The sequence below is a fragment of the Neophocaena asiaeorientalis genome, unplaced genomic scaffold (assembly GCF_003031525.2).
Source record: "Neophocaena asiaeorientalis asiaeorientalis breed wild unplaced genomic scaffold, Neophocaena_asiaeorientalis_V1.1 scaffold388, whole genome shotgun sequence".
NCBI classification, from domain to species: domain Eukaryota; kingdom Metazoa; phylum Chordata; class Mammalia; order Artiodactyla; family Phocoenidae; genus Neophocaena; species Neophocaena asiaeorientalis.
In genome coordinates this window covers 1,408,618-1,423,957 of record NW_020172738.1, presented here as the reverse complement: position 1 = coordinate 1,423,957, position 15,340 = coordinate 1,408,618, and the positions used below count along the sequence as shown (strand labels likewise).

General features: G+C 55.3%; 1 protein-coding gene across 5 annotated transcripts; it reads right to left on the bottom strand.

Annotated features, from left to right (window-relative positions):
- Positions 1-296: 296 nt before the first annotated feature.
- Positions 297-9,845, bottom strand: NMUR1 (neuromedin U receptor 1). Of its 5 annotated transcripts, none has more exons than XR_003002627.1 (5): positions 9,649-9,845; positions 6,843-7,728; positions 2,692-4,182; positions 1,866-2,121; positions 297-1,754 (listed from the first exon to the last, which is right to left on the bottom strand). XR_003002627.1 is itself a non-coding variant. In XM_024740558.1 (3 exons), the coding sequence occupies exons 1-3, from the start codon at positions 9,649-9,651 to the stop codon at positions 3,773-3,775; spliced, it is 1,299 nt and encodes a 432-aa protein (XP_024596326.1). In that variant the 5' UTR covers positions 9,652-9,845; the 3' UTR covers positions 297-3,772. The 5 variants fall into 5 exon arrangements, 1 of the variants encoding a protein (XP_024596326.1); XR_003002628.1 differs by having other exon boundaries at positions 1,866-2,108; XR_003002626.1 differs by having other exon boundaries at positions 1,866-4,182.
- Between the last annotated feature and the right edge of the window lie 5,495 nt (positions 9,846-15,340).

The following is a 15,340-nucleotide window of genomic DNA, read 5'->3' as shown; positions in this document are numbered from 1 at the left end:
GGAGAGGATTACACTGTTAGAAAAATGTAAGTGTGTTTCTAGGATCAAATTCCTTAAGTCTGTCCTCATCGTTCTTGCCTCTTAAAAAAAGTTTTAAAAACAGAGTGAGAGAGGAGAATGATTAAGTATTACAGACTGTAGTTTGCGGTTTCAAAACAATGATAATATCTGTTCATCTTAGAAATATGTAAAGACAACCACTAGTAGAACAAACAAAATGTGTAACCTTCACAGCAGTGGTAGATGGATCTGTTAAGGTTCTTGGTTGCAAACAGCAGCAAACAACTCTGGCCAACTTAAGCAAAAAAGGAATTTATTGAAAGGCTCTTAGTAGCTCAGAACAACAAGAAGGCTGAAAAACCGGCAGAGAAAATGGGCAGAAGCCAAGGCAGGCTGGGCAGCAGGGGCCCCGGGAGCAGCCTGGATGGGATGCTGCTGTTAGCACTGCTGCCCTGGACATGTCTGCCCCTGTTGTCATGGGTCTTAGTATCACTCCCAGTGGAAGTCCCAGGTCAGACCATCCAGCTGCCTGAGTGCAAGTCCTGGGTCACACAGTGGTGTCAGTGATGCGGTGTCCAGAACCCTTTCAGCTTCTGTGGTAGGAGCCTGGGCTTGGTCTCAAACCAAGAGTCACACACACAGGGATCCCCCTCAATGGGAAGGGAGTGCAAATACTAGGAAGCCCTCCAAAAAGGCAACTCCTCTCTACAGGGAAGACATGGAACAAAGAAGACTCGGTGGACCCACTAGAAGACAAGGATGGGGAAAAGGGAGACACCAAGAAGTGTACAAAATGAGATGGGCTCCCAGGTGTCCGCATTGATTTGGAAACACCATCTGACTATGTAAGAATAGATGTGAAGTGTTGCACACTTTATATTTCCTGAGCAGGTACTTCACAGAAGGAAGGGTGGGCAAATGCAGCTTTGTTCGTTGATGAGACTCGTCTTGGTGAGCTCCCAAAGAAAATAAGCCTTTTTTCTGAGAAGGAAAGGGTGATCCCAGTATGTTCCCCTTGGCTCTCAGAAATACTGGCAGAGAGGGTTGTGTGTGATGGACCATGGGATCTAGGACCCATCAGAAAGGAAGTGAAGATGAGAGGAAGCTGATGGATGGGGAGAAAGCAGAGTGGTCGAGAACTGGGAAGGTTAGATGAGGTTAAAGAATAAATATCATTTATAAAGCAGCAGAGCAGGAAGGAGGCAATCATGGTCAAAGAGCTCACACTTCCAGAAATGGAAAAACGCCCAGAGGTTCTGGGAGTCAGGATGTTACCAAGGGGCCAAAAGGCCACGGTGGAGAAGAGTCTCCAGAGCTGCAGGAGAGATCAGGAGCTGATACCAGGGCAGCGGCGGGCCATCCAAGGGGACTTCAGCATCGCCCAGGGTAATGGCAGGAGTGGAGTAGACGGGAAGTAGAGCGGGCCCAAACTCTCGAACATGGGAGGAGGAGAGATCTGTGTGACTGCAGCCAGAGCTAGGACGGGAGGTGACCCGAGTCCCAGACGAGCCAGGACTCCTGTCCCGGGAGTAGCACTGAGCACTCAGGAACGCTGCTGCCGCCCCCCCGACCAGTGCAGAAGAGCGGGCTGCAGGCGATGCTGCTTCCAGGACAGAGTGGGATCTTGCTGGCTGGCCTTTCCACCTCCATCCTTTCTTCTCCAGGGCTGAGCCCACGGCTGCTGCTTCCACTTTCCATGGTAACCAGTGACTCACGACAAGTGAGACCGATCCACTGACATGCCGTGGAGACACCTGAGAGACATGAAATTTACAGAGCCCAGGCCTTCTGATAACTCACATCCCCCACTTCCCCAACCTGCCCGCTGCTTCTCTGCCCATAGTAGCCCCTTCATAAATACTGACCAGAGCCTCAGGAGCATGTCGTCTCTGTCACTTAAGAGAGGCCCCGGGGAGTCCAGTTTGTCTTTGGGGACAACAGCAGGCTCCAGCTTGAAGTCTGGCCTCAGCTGCTTCCCCCGCCGACACCCCAAGGCCGCCTGGGAGCTCATTTCAGAGGTGCCATTGGGCACTCGTAGCTCTGCACAGCCTCTTTTCACAAGCTCCTTTCTCAGATCCCCCCATCCTGTCTTATATGTGGTGGTTACCCTGGAAAGTAAAGCTATGGGTGGCTTTTTAATTTTTTATTTTCCTTTAGACTTAACCCTTTCTTTAAAAAAAACTGTAGTAAAATACATATAAAATTTAAATCTTAACCATTTAGGTGTACAATTCAATATTGTTCAAGCATATTCACATTGTTTTGCCACCAATCTCCAGAACTTTTTCATCTTAAAAAACTGAAACTCTGTACCCATTAAACAACTCTCTATTTCCCCCTCCCCCCATCCCCTAGCAAGGGTGGGTTTTAATTATTTTAAATTGTTTTCATTTTTGCTCATTTGTACTTTCCAATTTTTCTAAAATGAGTATGTATTATTTTTACAACTGAATTTCAAAAACTCCAGGACACTTTTGTACAATCTTCTCCACTTTGCAGTCAGGGGACCTGGGGCCTGAGCTGTGGAGAGTCTGCAGGGAGAACCTGTAGCACCCTGGGTGTCCTGCAGCTCCCCGCAAAGGAGGCCAGGGCTCCTTCTGCTGCAGTCCCCTCTTAGGAGGAGGACAGGTCAGGGGCTGCAGCAGGACAAGTTCTGGCCATTAACTGGGTCCTGACTGAGCACCCACTTACCCACAGGGACTCGGGATGGAGCTTCGTTTCAGGACTCACGTGTCTCTCTTCTCACCTCACTGAGTACCAAGCAGTTCTCGCGGAGTCACTCGTTGCCCTTGGTTGGCCCATGTCTCTTGCCCCCAGAGATTCTCTGGCCAGTCAGGCCCAATTCTCTGCTCACCTCAGGCCCCCAAGCCAACCTGTGAGGAGGTGAAGACAGAGGCAGGCAGGGGCCTCTGCTCACACACAGTCCCTTGGTCGGTGCCAAGCCTCACTTGCTCTAGGACAAGCAAAGCATGTTCCCTGAGTGGCTCTCGATGGGGTGGGGTGGGGGGCTTGTAGAGATCAGGGAGGGAGTAAGGGTTGGGGGTTAGTGAGGATGTAAAGAGTAACTTCCGCCTTGCTAATCTGAGGGTATCTGTTTTGTTACAAGCAGGGACTTAGGCACGCACACAGAAAACCACAGCTAAAGTGCCAAAGCGCGACACTCTAGAATGTCATGGCCCCTTTCATTTTGCAAGCGGGGCCCGAGGCTTGTAAGGCGAGGCAGTTTGCTTGATGCCGGGACCAGGTGACCGGTGGCTCAGCTGAGACCGGAGCCAGGTCTCCTGGATCCCTGACACACCTGCCACCTAGTGGCTCCACCGGGTGGAGCTCCCAGAGCAAAACAAGCCGACTGGGGGCCAGGGAGGGGGTCGGGTCAGAATCCCAGGTGCAGGCCAAGAGCTAGAGAGGGACAGAATGGGCCAGATCTTGCAGAAGCTCTGCAAGAAATGGGAAGGAAAAGAAGGGCGCCACGGAAACACTTCAGAAACGGGCTGGGGGTGGGGGAGTCCCCAGATAGAGTCTCGCGGTGCCCAGTTATCCGACCATGATGTTCCCCTTCCAGGGGAAGGGCTGGAACTGGGGACCTGAGAGTCTGGAGGACAGACAGAAACCTTACAGTCCTTCTGATCCATGGGTGGGGCAGGATCACTGAGGTGCTGGTCAGGGTTTCTAGGCTGAAGTGGGGACAGGGCAGGAAGGGGGACAGGCCACAAAGACATGCTGCAGAGGAGGCAGGTGTGGTCCCCAAAGCTGGGCGTGGCCCTCTGGCCCCTCAGGGTGAAGCTGCCTGAGGCTCCTCTCGGGAGGGGTCCATCTCTTGCCACCCCTCTGGGCCATAATTCTCAGCCAGGGGCTGGGCCCTGCTGCGGGGGGAGCCCATGTCATACAGGGTGCTGCCCGTGGTCACCCTGCTGAGGCTGTGAGAGCTGCGGCGGGATCCGTGGCGGCGGCACCGGGTCCCCAGGCACAGGGCCTCCCGGAAGGTGTCCCGGAAGCGGCTGGACATGAGGCTGTAGAGCACAGGGTTGGCGGCCGAGCTAAAGTAGAAGAAGACGCCGGAGACGACGTGCACGTACTGGAAGGCCAGGTGCAGGCCCTCGGTCCAGTGGGACACAAGGCTCCACATGAGGCGGTCGATGTGGAACGGGGCCCAGCAGATCCCAAACACCACGACCAGGACAACTGTGGGCAGAAAGGGAGCCTGTTTTCTCCTCTACCCTCCCACCGGCCACCCACACCCACTGTCCATCCGGAGGTTTCTGGAAGTTTGCCTGTCCTGGCCACACCCCTATAGGAGAGGCTGCTCTCGCCACTGTCACCGACTGGGCAGTGGGCGTGCGCCCTGGACCCAGTGTGGACACCCGGGCCAAACTGGCCTGGTCCGATTCTCTCACCGTGGAACTGGACCTAAGTGACAGCTGTGTATGCTGAGCCCCAGCGTGACACAGTGCGGCTAAGGCCCACTCTGGGTGCCACTCAGGGGCCATGCCTGCTTATGCATAAGCAGAAAGGAACAGGAGGATGAGGCTCGTGGTCAGACAGCAGTAGTCAGGGAGCTACAGGGAGAGCGAGACAAACACCCCCCGCCCCCACACACTTGCCTGTCTTGGCCCTAGAAGCCTTCCCAGCCCCAGCCCCCAGCTCTCCTGGGTGCCCCTGAATATCCTGCCCTGCATTACCTCCCCTTTCCTCGACAGCCCCACCCCAAGCCCCAGTAAAAGGCAGGCCAGGCCAGCCAATCCTTCACTCTTTCTCCGGAGCTTCCCTCCAGCCCTGGTTTTCACCCTACCCTCCTTGGGTCTTTGCTATCAGGTCTGTGTTGATTTTTGTTTCTTGTTTCTCATGTTTGCATCTCCAGCTCACAATCCTTCCCCTGCAGTGTCTTCCCCCTTACATTCCAGCGTGGCTTTCCTCTTAATCCCGGATTTCAATCAGAACATTGCTTACATCCCCAGCACACAGCCTGATGCACAGTAGGCCCTCAGAAAGAGAAGACAGGAGCAGGAGGGAGAGAAGAAAGCCAGAGCCCCAGGCCAGCAAGCAAGGCAGCCTTAAGGAAACACCCCACTTTCCCAGGGCGAGAGCCATCCCAGATGAGCAGACTCAGCCCGGGTAGGCAGGGCAGTAGAAGGCAGCAGAGGCAGACCCGGGCAGGTGGTCTGTAGTGCAGGAGGCAAGCACAGAGCTCCAGGTCAGTCCCATCTTAGGGGGCTGTACAAGTGACCATAGGCTCTGGGACACTGTTCTCGGGGGGGAGAGGAGTGAGTCTCTCTCTGGGAATGGGGCAGTTCCCAGTTAGCTGGCCATAATCCCATGGCTTTGACCAAGGTCTCACCAGCCCTGTCCTGCCCTGGCTCACCCCACCTACCTGATTCAGGCTCTGTGGGACAGGGCAGGATGGGGAGGGAATCAATGACTGGCTTAGCATCAGTTTGCCTGGTTTCCCCAGGGCCACTGTTTTTGAAAAAGCACCAGGCCTAGGCCACAGTAAGCTCCAGAGCCTCAAGCCAGCCGGGTGTGCCCTGGTCGGCCCCAATCCACACTTCTGCCCTGATTCTCCTGTGCTCTGTGCACAGACCCTCACAAACATGCCTCCAACCACCTCTTTTAGATCATGATCCTTCCTCTGGTCCCCAGGGAACCACAGACATGGTGTGCAGGAAATTCACCATCTTGCCTTTCCAGCACCCTGTTCCCCTTCTTTTGGGAACTTTGCTCCCCCCGGATCCCCATGTGGGTCTGTGAGGGCTGCTTACCTCAGCATCCTGCCACTCTGGCCCGGTGGCAGGCCATGACCCAAGCCCACCAATCAGAATCCTTCCCTGGGATTTTCCATAGCCACTAAGGGAAGAGGACAATTAGTTCCTCAGGAAAGGGGAACTCTGTGCCCGTGGTCCTGCCTCCCAGGCTACTTAGGGAAGGACAGAACCAAAACATATTTGGGAGCAAAGATGAGAGACCTGGAGGGTCCAGAGCCCATGAACAGCTCTGTCATCCTGGAGCCCAGCCGCACGCCTCTGCCCTGTCTGTGGTTGGTTGGTTCCATGAGCAAGGGCTGGCTTCATGGGTGCCACCTGTGTGTTTGCACAGAGCCCTGACCTTTAAACCTTCAAGACAGCAGCTCTGGGATTTCCCTGGTGGCACAGTGGTTAAGAATCCGCCTGCCAATGCAGGGGACATGGGTTCAAGCCCTGGTCTGGGAAGATCCCACATGCCATGGAGCACCTAAGCCCGTGCGCCACAACTTCTGAGCCTGCGCTGTAGAGCCCGAGAGCCACAGCTACTGAGCCCGTGCGCTGCAGCTTACTGAAGCCCACGCGCCTTGAGGCCATGTTCTGCAACAAGAGAAGCCACCGCAGTGAGAAGCCCCCACACCACAACGAGGAGTGGCCCCCGCTCGCCGCAACTAGAGAAAGCCCGCGTGCAGCAATGAAGACCCAATGCAGCCAAAAATAAATATAATTAATTAATTGATTAATTAATTATTTTTAAAAAAGACAGCTGCTCTACTATTGTTGTCTTGACATTCTTAATGATTTTTTAACAGGGGACCCTGAATTTTCATTTTGCATTGGGCCCCACAAATTATGTAGCTGATCCCGCCATGAACCATTAGCATTTACCTCCGGTGTCACTTTCTCAAGGGTAATCTAGAAGAGTATACACACATGCAGTGCATGCGCACACACACGGGGGGAGTGGGGGGCAGGGGGCTTACTCCACACCTCACACTCAGCCTCCATCCTAAACCGAAACACTCGGCCCTTTCCCCCAGGCCCCTGGAAGCCCCAGCCCCATACCCAGTGCCTGGCTCCGCCCCTCTTCCCAGCAGCAACACTTACACAACATCTTGGTCACCTGTGTCCGACCCCTATCCTGCAGCAGCTGGAGCCTGCGGCCGTTGCTAGTCCTGGCCCTGCCCTTAGCCTCCTGCCTGCGGATCAGCAGCTGGTCACGCCGCAGCCGCAGCCCAATGAGCAGGTAGAGCACGCTGATGGTGGCCATGGGCAGGCAGAAGAAGAGCAGCGCGGTGACCTGCACGACCAGGTTGTAGAGGGCTCTCCGGTGGACCAAGGTGCACACGGCCGAGTCGGGCACCGTGCCCCGGCAGGGCACGTCCAGCTGCCGAATGCCATGCAGGCTGGTGTTGGGCAGAGAGCAGAGCAGGGCAAGACCCCAGATGGCCCCGAGCACACGGCGCACGTGGGCGTGAGTCACTACGGACCTGACCTGCAGCGGGTGCACCACGGCCACGTAGCGCCCTATGCTCAGGGCGGTGACGTTGAGCACCGAGGCCAGGCAGACAGTCTCGAAGAGCAGCGTGCGGAAGTAGCAGCCACCGGGGCCCAGCAGGAAAGGGTAGTTGCGCCACATCTCGTAGAGCTCCAGGGGCAGACCCAGAAGCAGCACCAGCAGGTCCGACACGGCCAGGCTGAAGAGGTAGTAGTTGGTGGGCGTGCGCATGGTCCGGTGGCGCAGAATGACCATGCAGGTCAGCGCGTTGCCCACGGCGCCCACCACGAAGATCAACAGGTACGTGACACAGATGGGCACGAACAGCTCCGTCTGCTGGGGCCCCAGGTACTTGAGCCTGAGCTCCTCATCAGTCAGGTTCAAGTCCTGGGGGTCAAAGGGCCCCAGGGCCCTGCTGCCATTGCAGGGAACCGGGCTCCTTGTACCCAGGGACCTGTCTCCAGGGAGGGTGGAGCAATTGAGGCAGAGAGGAGCCTGTGGAACAGAAGAGAGAGAGACACCCAGAAAAGTCACTCAGGGAATCTGGTTCTGTTGTTATTCGTCAAACCAAAGATGCCATCAACACCAAGAAGGCCGATATATCATGTGCCGCTGAGAAGGAAAAACACCGCCATCCATTGTAAGATCCATCACAATGTCATCTTAAAAATGTACATCTTAGGGACTTCCCTGGCAGTCCAGTGGTTAAGACCGTGTGCTTCCACTGCAGGAGGCACGGGTTCAATCCCTGGTTGGGGAAATAAGATCTCGCATGCCGCGCGGTGTGGCCAAAAAAAACAAGAACAAGTATATCTTTGAAATGATAAAAAGTGGGACTTCAATTTTAAATTTCACGATCTACTGAAACCTTTGAACAGTGATGGAGACTCTCAAGCATGGGCTATGCCATCAGCAGTCACCCTTTGGGTCTCTCCCCTTTCAAGTCATGGACTTTGGGAGAGACACTCAGTTTGGGCATCTGTAAAATGGGCACAATGCACAGTATCACATGGTCTTTAAGAGCAAGGTCTCTGGAAACAGCTGCCTGGATTCAAATCCAGCCTCCCCAGTTTCGAACTGTGGGACTATTTGCATGGTGACCTCTCTGTGGCTGTTCCCATATTACAAGGATCCAGGAATTTAAGACATGAAAGGTATTAACACAGGGCCTGCCTGACGCACAGAAGGGCCTGATTACGTCACCTCACTGTGAGGACTGAGTCACCGTGGGGATCAAGTAAGGCAGTGAAAGGGCCAAAAACTATGATGCTGATCCAAAAGTTGGTTCTTGTTTCTGTTTTCTATCACCTGAACTGTTTGAAGTAGGAATATTTGACACCCTTGACACTGCCAGCTCTGGGGTTCCCTCTCCTTTCTCCAGCTCCCATCTCTTTGCCAGTCCACCAGGTATAGTAGTTAAGGAACCAGGCCATGGAACTAAACAGACTGGCCTGGGGTCAAATGCTAGCTCTGCTATCCTCTTCTGTGACATGCCCTCACTGTGCCTCAGTCTCCTCCCCTGTAAAATGGGTAAGTAGAGCCTACCTCATAGTTTCTGGGAAGATTAAATGAAAGAACAAAGTTCTCAGGAGTGTGCGTGACACATTTCAGGTGCTCAACTTCAATGCATAGTGACATGATCCTTATTTCCCACCTGGCAAGGGAAGGACAGTCTAAGGGACATGGGGCAGGGGTTGAACGGGATTCCACTGGGTATGTGTCTTGGTGCGAAAGATCAGGAGCTGCCCTTCTGAGCCTATTCCCCAAGCCCACCACCACCACCTCCCCTCCCTTCGGTGCAACTGCGGATTTTCAGGCTCGGCTCCTGGATCCTCTCCCCGGATTCTTTTTTCAGCTCCATTTCCTGTCCTCAGATGGGGGTTTGGGGCTCCCGTGGCCCATGTACCTGCGCACCTACCACTCGACTTTCTTTTTCAGGTCCGTCTCTCTCCTAGATCCCAAGTATTCTTAATCCTGAGTATCTTTCTCCTCACCGAAGTCTCCACCCAGAAGCCTCCCCCAGCCTCCCTGCCTCTCTTACATCTAATCCCCGCACTTTGGAATCGGGGGACATCTTCATCCACTCAAACGCTCCGCCCGCGCCCGCCGCACCCGCACTCCCTACGCCGGCTGTTGCGGGAGCCGGGTGGGGACAGAGGAGATGAGCTGGGAATGCGCAGGCGCCAACCCAGGTTCGAGAGAGGTTCCCTACTGCCCCGAGAAAGGTCGCTGCACCGGAGCCCCCAGCCCCGCGGCGTGCGTGGCCGACAAAAAGACAGAAATACCCTAGAAGGCTGCGAGTCCCCCGGGGAGGGGGGCGTCCCGACGCGCCCTCCGATCCCTACAGCCCTGGGGAGACCCTGCCCGCGCTCTTCCAGCCGCGCCCGTGCCCACGCCGGCATCCCGTTCACCTACCATGCAGTCTGCGCCCCGCGAGATCCAGGGGCCGGGAGCCCACCCGCCGAGCGTGGGGCGGGCGTCCGCGGATCTATCGACGGACAGACGCGGCGCCAGAGCGAGCCGACGGGCAGACTGAGGGCGGCCAGCGCACTAGCAGCCCGCCGGGTCGCCCCGCCTGTCAGAGGTCGGGGACGCTCTGGCCAGGACCGCCAACAGGGGGCAGTGGTGCCCCTGCAGCCCACCCGGCCGCTGAACCCAGACACGCTCGTGTGGGGCCCCCCGCAGCCACCCAAACCGTAGCAACTGTGTTTCCAAGTGTCTGATGGGGCGCTTCCAGGAACACCCTTACTTCATAGAGCCCTCACAACAACTCATTTTACAGATGAGAAAACTGAGCCTCAGAGAGATGAAGTTCGAAAGATCTGGGTCTCACACCATGTCCCTGCGCTCCAGCGTGCTGACTCTTAGCTTAATCCCTTATTACGGTGTCCCTCCAGATCCCACCTCCTCCTGCCCCACGTTTCAAATGCACCTCCAAGGAGGTCCCACCAGCCCCTCCAAGTCAACAAGCCCCTAAAGGTCTCACCCCACCCCCCAGGCTTCACATGGGATTCCTCCCCGTCTATCTCAGTCCCAGGATCGCAGTCTCCACGCCCTCTCCCTTAACGCTCTCTCCCCTCGGGTCCTCCAACCCCTGGGTCCAGTACTCAGCCCCCCACAGGACTGCTGCCGGAACCTCCATTCTTCCTCTTCCTGAAACCCCAACCATGGCATTCCTCTTCGTTTTGGCAGGCGGACTCTCAACCACTGCGCCACCAGGGAAGCCGCGGCATTCCTCTTCTTGAAAACCTTCTGTAGAGCCCCCCACTCCCTTCTGAAAAAGAACACCAAAGTCTAGTCTGGTTTCATACCTCCCCATCCCACTTGCCTTCCTGGTCCCCTGTCACTATGTTCTCCCAGCCCAAATACCCCAAATACCTCTCAACCATTCAAATGTTCCCCCTGCTCCTCTCTCCCTACCGCAGGGGGTCCACAGGAGGGAGGAGACTGTAGAGAGGGAAGAGGTCTCCTCCTCTCCCCCAAACTGTGCCCTTGTTCAACCCGGCAGGGAACACCTTCCCTGCTTGGCCCGCCTCCTCCAACCAGCTCCTTAGCTAAAGTTATTTCATCAGGAACTTGCTAGGGAGCTTAGAAGCGTGGATCTCACAGGCTGAAATGCTGGCTCCTGGGGCTCTTCCCAAGGTTTGATTTACTTAGTCTCGGTGAGATCCAGAAATCCTCGTTTTTGATACACACACCCTCCAGAGAGCCCCAGGCCCCAGAATCTCGCTGTGAGAAGCACCAGGAAGGCTGCTGTGAGCTGTGTAGAGGGAAGAGACTCACCCCTCTGCGCCTTGTAGGACGTGTAACCATCCTTACCACTACTGTGTGCACGCTGTGAGACGCAGACTGCAAAGATTCAGCCCAGGGCTGGCACAGGGCCAGCACTCAAGAACGTCGGGTGGGATTTTCTCTATTTAATGTTAACTGGAGGCAAAACCTTCTTCCCTCAGACTCTCGCTGCCCCACCCCCTCCCCATGAGTCACTGTCCGGGTCTTGGAGACTGGGAGTTAGACCCTGTCCGCCTCGCTGCCTTCACAGGAACTCCACATGTAAACACAGCCCCAGGCACAGAGAGGTTGCAGGCAGCACAAGGACACACGGTGCCCATGTCCCTGGGGGAAAGGATTCTGGGGTGTCCCTGAGACTTAACTACTCAGCCTCAGATGCGTGAGCCTGGCTGGATGGAAACTTCAAGATCGGGGCCGCCATCACATCAGTCGAGCAGTGAGGGGAAGACAGCCCACCATGGGGTCACAGACCGCACTTGGCACGCAATGAGCCTTGTCGACCCCTACCCCCCTCAATGGAACACACCCACGCACACCACTGTGACCACTTTGTACAGACTCTGAGGGCCCGAAACCCACTGTGGACCCTTTGGAGACGCTCAGAGCCCAGGAAAGGATGGGGAAGGACCTTACCTCTGTCTTACAGAGGGAGAATGGCTCCCGCCTGTTAGGAATTCCTACAGCTGCCTGCATCATTCACAGCATTAGCCGCCGGCAAACACCATGTCATGCTGAAAGGGAAGCCCCCCAAAAGGAGAGGCCCAGTGGCCATCATGGCTGTAGCACTGACCAGTGCGAGGACCCTGGGGGTCCCAGCCTCCGGGCTGGAGCTTGAGAGCACCACGGCAGCATGTCCCATCAGAACCCCATGACATCTACTGCCTCCCTCTCCATTCTGAGGTGGCTTCCCCAGGGCCGTGTCCGTCCGGGGACTCCCACAAGGCTGAGGCCTGGCCTAGATGGGTGCCAGGTTTTCTGGATGTATACCTCAGTCTCCTGAGCTTAGCTGGTGGACATCTACCCAGACTTGGGTGCTAGGGGCCCAACTCCACACGACAGCAAAACTGCCAAGCGTGTGCCACTGGGACCTCCAGGAGCCGGTGGGCACACCTCCCAGGTCCCGGAGCGTGTACAGGGCTCACTGGGCCTGAGACACGTGATGAGTCCCATAGCCCTCCCCACCCTGCTGACTCCTGGGAGGTCCAGAAACCCCACCCCGCCCTGCTTTACTGCCTTCGGGCATGAGACAAGGAGGATGAGGTGAGCTTGGGGACACTGGGGCGCTGGATGGGACGGAGGGGCAGTTCTGCAGCCTGGGCAAGGGGGACAGCCCAGGACCCACCAGTAATCGGGCTCAGCAAACACGGAGAGCTGGGAACAGCAAACATCCGAGCAGGAGAGTCGCTGTGCTGACCTGGGCACTTTCCCAGGTCAGAGCCCTTTCGACCTGGCTCTGCTCGGCTGGCTCGGAGCCAGGCCATGGCCAGGAGAGAGGAGGAAAGGTCTGGGTCCCACAAGGTGGTGGGGGGCTGGGATGCACCTCGGCTTGTGTGGTCATCCGTACTGCCGAGCCCCCATACCTGGTTCCGCTCACAGAAACTGGCCTACTCCCAAGAAGAGAGACAGTAAAGGAAGGCAGGGGACAGCGGGGCCTGGATGAGAATCCCCGCTCTGCCAGAGACTGTGCACGCCAGACCACAGCTTCCTGGTCTGTAAACCAGCAAGAACAGCACCTGTCTGTCAGGGTGCTGTGAGGATTCAGCAGGATAACGTGGGTTAAAACACTTCGGTCTGACACGCTCAAGAAATGGTGGTCATAACTCTGCTCAGAATTCTCTGGGAGATACCAGAAAACTGCCAGGAGTCAGGGCTGGTATGGGAGCCGGCAGACAGAGGAGCTTCACTCAGCAGGTTGTGGGGGAAGGTCTCCAGCAAGCTGGGGCGGGAGAGCTGGCCCCAGTGGGAGGGAAGGAGAGCACAAAGCTGTGGGGAGCATGCGCAGGCCAGGCCCTGCAGCTGGACCTCGGAGACCTCCGCCTCTCCTGCCCATGAAGAGGCCCACTTGGGACCGTCCGGCCCCTTGCTGCCGAAGGGCCATGAGCTGGTTCTGAGCGACCCCAGTCTCTCAGCTTTTGATATTGGAACAATTTCACACTTCCAGAAAAGTTGAAAGAATACAACCAAGAATTCCTCTACACCCTTGACACTGATTCACCAAGTGTTAAAATTTTACATTTCTTAAATCCTTTTCTGTGTGTATGGATATGCGTGTATGCAATTCTTCTGGACTCTGTGAGAGTCAGTTGCAAACATAATGCCCCTTTACCACTTAATACTTCAGTTCTGGTTTAGTTTCAAAGTGTTCCATGAATATTATGAATTCTACCTTCCCATAGGCAGTGGCATACCAAGGGGTGAGGGTAGAAGGAACAGTCAGCCTGGCAAGAATATCTTTCCACTCAGCACTTTGTGATTATAGAGAGCAGACCACTTCCAGCTGGTGTGATTACCACTTTACCTTTCTTCCCAAGTATTGCCATTCCCAAGGCAGACTGCTTTCAAGCCAATAGATACAAAAGCAGCATTCAAAGTGCTAGCAAAAAGAGGCTCAGGATTACAAAGGAAATAACATGAAATTGGAGAGAATAAATTAAAGAACCTAAAAGCAGTGAAAAAGTGACAACTGTTTGTGCATGTGTGTGAGTCTTTCTAGGGTTATCGCAAGGTAAGTGAAAAGTGCTGGCTGTATCCACCAGCAATCGTTAGACATGGCAAAGGGCACAAAACACAGGGACACGGAGAGTGTGTGTTGGGGTTTAGGCATCAGTGTGGGTACAGTTAGCCCAGAGTTAAAGAAGCCCAGGAGTCTGTGCGCTTGAAGGCGGCGTGCCAGAAATGCTGCTGCTGAAATTCTTGTCGCAGGTGATGGTGGGCTCCTGTACCAGATGAGGATCTTGGTTTGCAAATAGCAAAACTGGCTCTGGCTAATTTAGGCAGACCATTAGGTAGCTGAAGACCCCTTGCAGGTGAAAGTGCTGGTGGTGCGGCCCCGTGTCCCCTGGACATGAGCCCCAGTCCAGGACCATGTCCCTACTTCTTTGAGACACTTGCTGGACCTCTGCCCCGGGGTGACGCCCCGGATGCTGTGAAGTTGGATCCTACCCCAGCACTCTCACTGTTTGGGACAGGTGAGCCTTCAAGCCTTCTGGAGTGGAGGAAGGCAGATGCCCCGCCCAGAGGGGCATCCACAGCCCCTGGCAGACGCACAGTTGCCAAGCAACCAAAACAAAGCACACAAGTCTCTGCCACCCAGGGGTCCAAGGCCTCTTCAAATGCACCAGCATCAGAGAGAGGGGCTGGCGCTCACATGGGCACAGGGGAGCCTGGCATTAGGGGTGGGGTGGCTTGTCCCAACAGGCTCACAAGTGTCAACAAAACCTTTTTGGAAAACTACGCCCAGGAGAACACGTGTCTGCAAAGAAGATAAGAGATTCCAGTTATGCAAAGTTGGAAGGACCAGTTCACACTCCTATTTGAGGGAGCCACATCCAGGAACTGAAAGTTGAAATCCTTTTTGGTCCATTTGGACTAAAAACATGGCGGACTTGTAAACAGCCTGTCCTCAAGTAGACAATGTCAGTTCTCCTCCCAGCTGCCTTGAGACGGATATTATAACCCAGCAGCCCTCAGCTCTGAAGTTGCCAGGGGTTCTCTCTGGGGAGTGGATTAGGGTAAGAGGAGGGGAGGTAATTCTTTATGTTTTCCGTTAAACAGGTTTTTTTCAACAGTCAACATTTGTTTTTCTTATAATAATTATATATGTAGATATATATACATTTTTTTATTTTAAAATGCAGTTCCTTGCTTAATCCTGGTATCTTGTCTCTGGCCAAGCCCTTCATTAGGGTCAGGCCTAGCCTGGTCAGAAGACTTCCAAGGACAGGTGGGGAAGACTTGGACACAGAGATGCACTGCAGCTGGTCACATGCCCTGGTGCCCCCAAGGCCCCCTCCGTATCACTGCTACTTTGTCATCCCCAACTGTCACACCCTCCACTGTGTCACCCCTACCACGCACCCAGGATCCCAGGCCCTGTGCGAGGAGCCAGGAGCCACAACACCAGCCTGCTCTGCTCCCTTCTCCTTGCCCCCAGGTACAGGGCCTTCTGCCCTATGGTCCCCCACTCCTGGTCCTGGTGCAGTGGTTGGGATGGAAGGGCAACCACTGCCCAGGCCCAGTATGGGGCCTTCCTGGCCACCAGGGGCAAACAGGGGCTTCTGGCCAGGATCCTGGACCCAGATCCCATCCCCTGTGT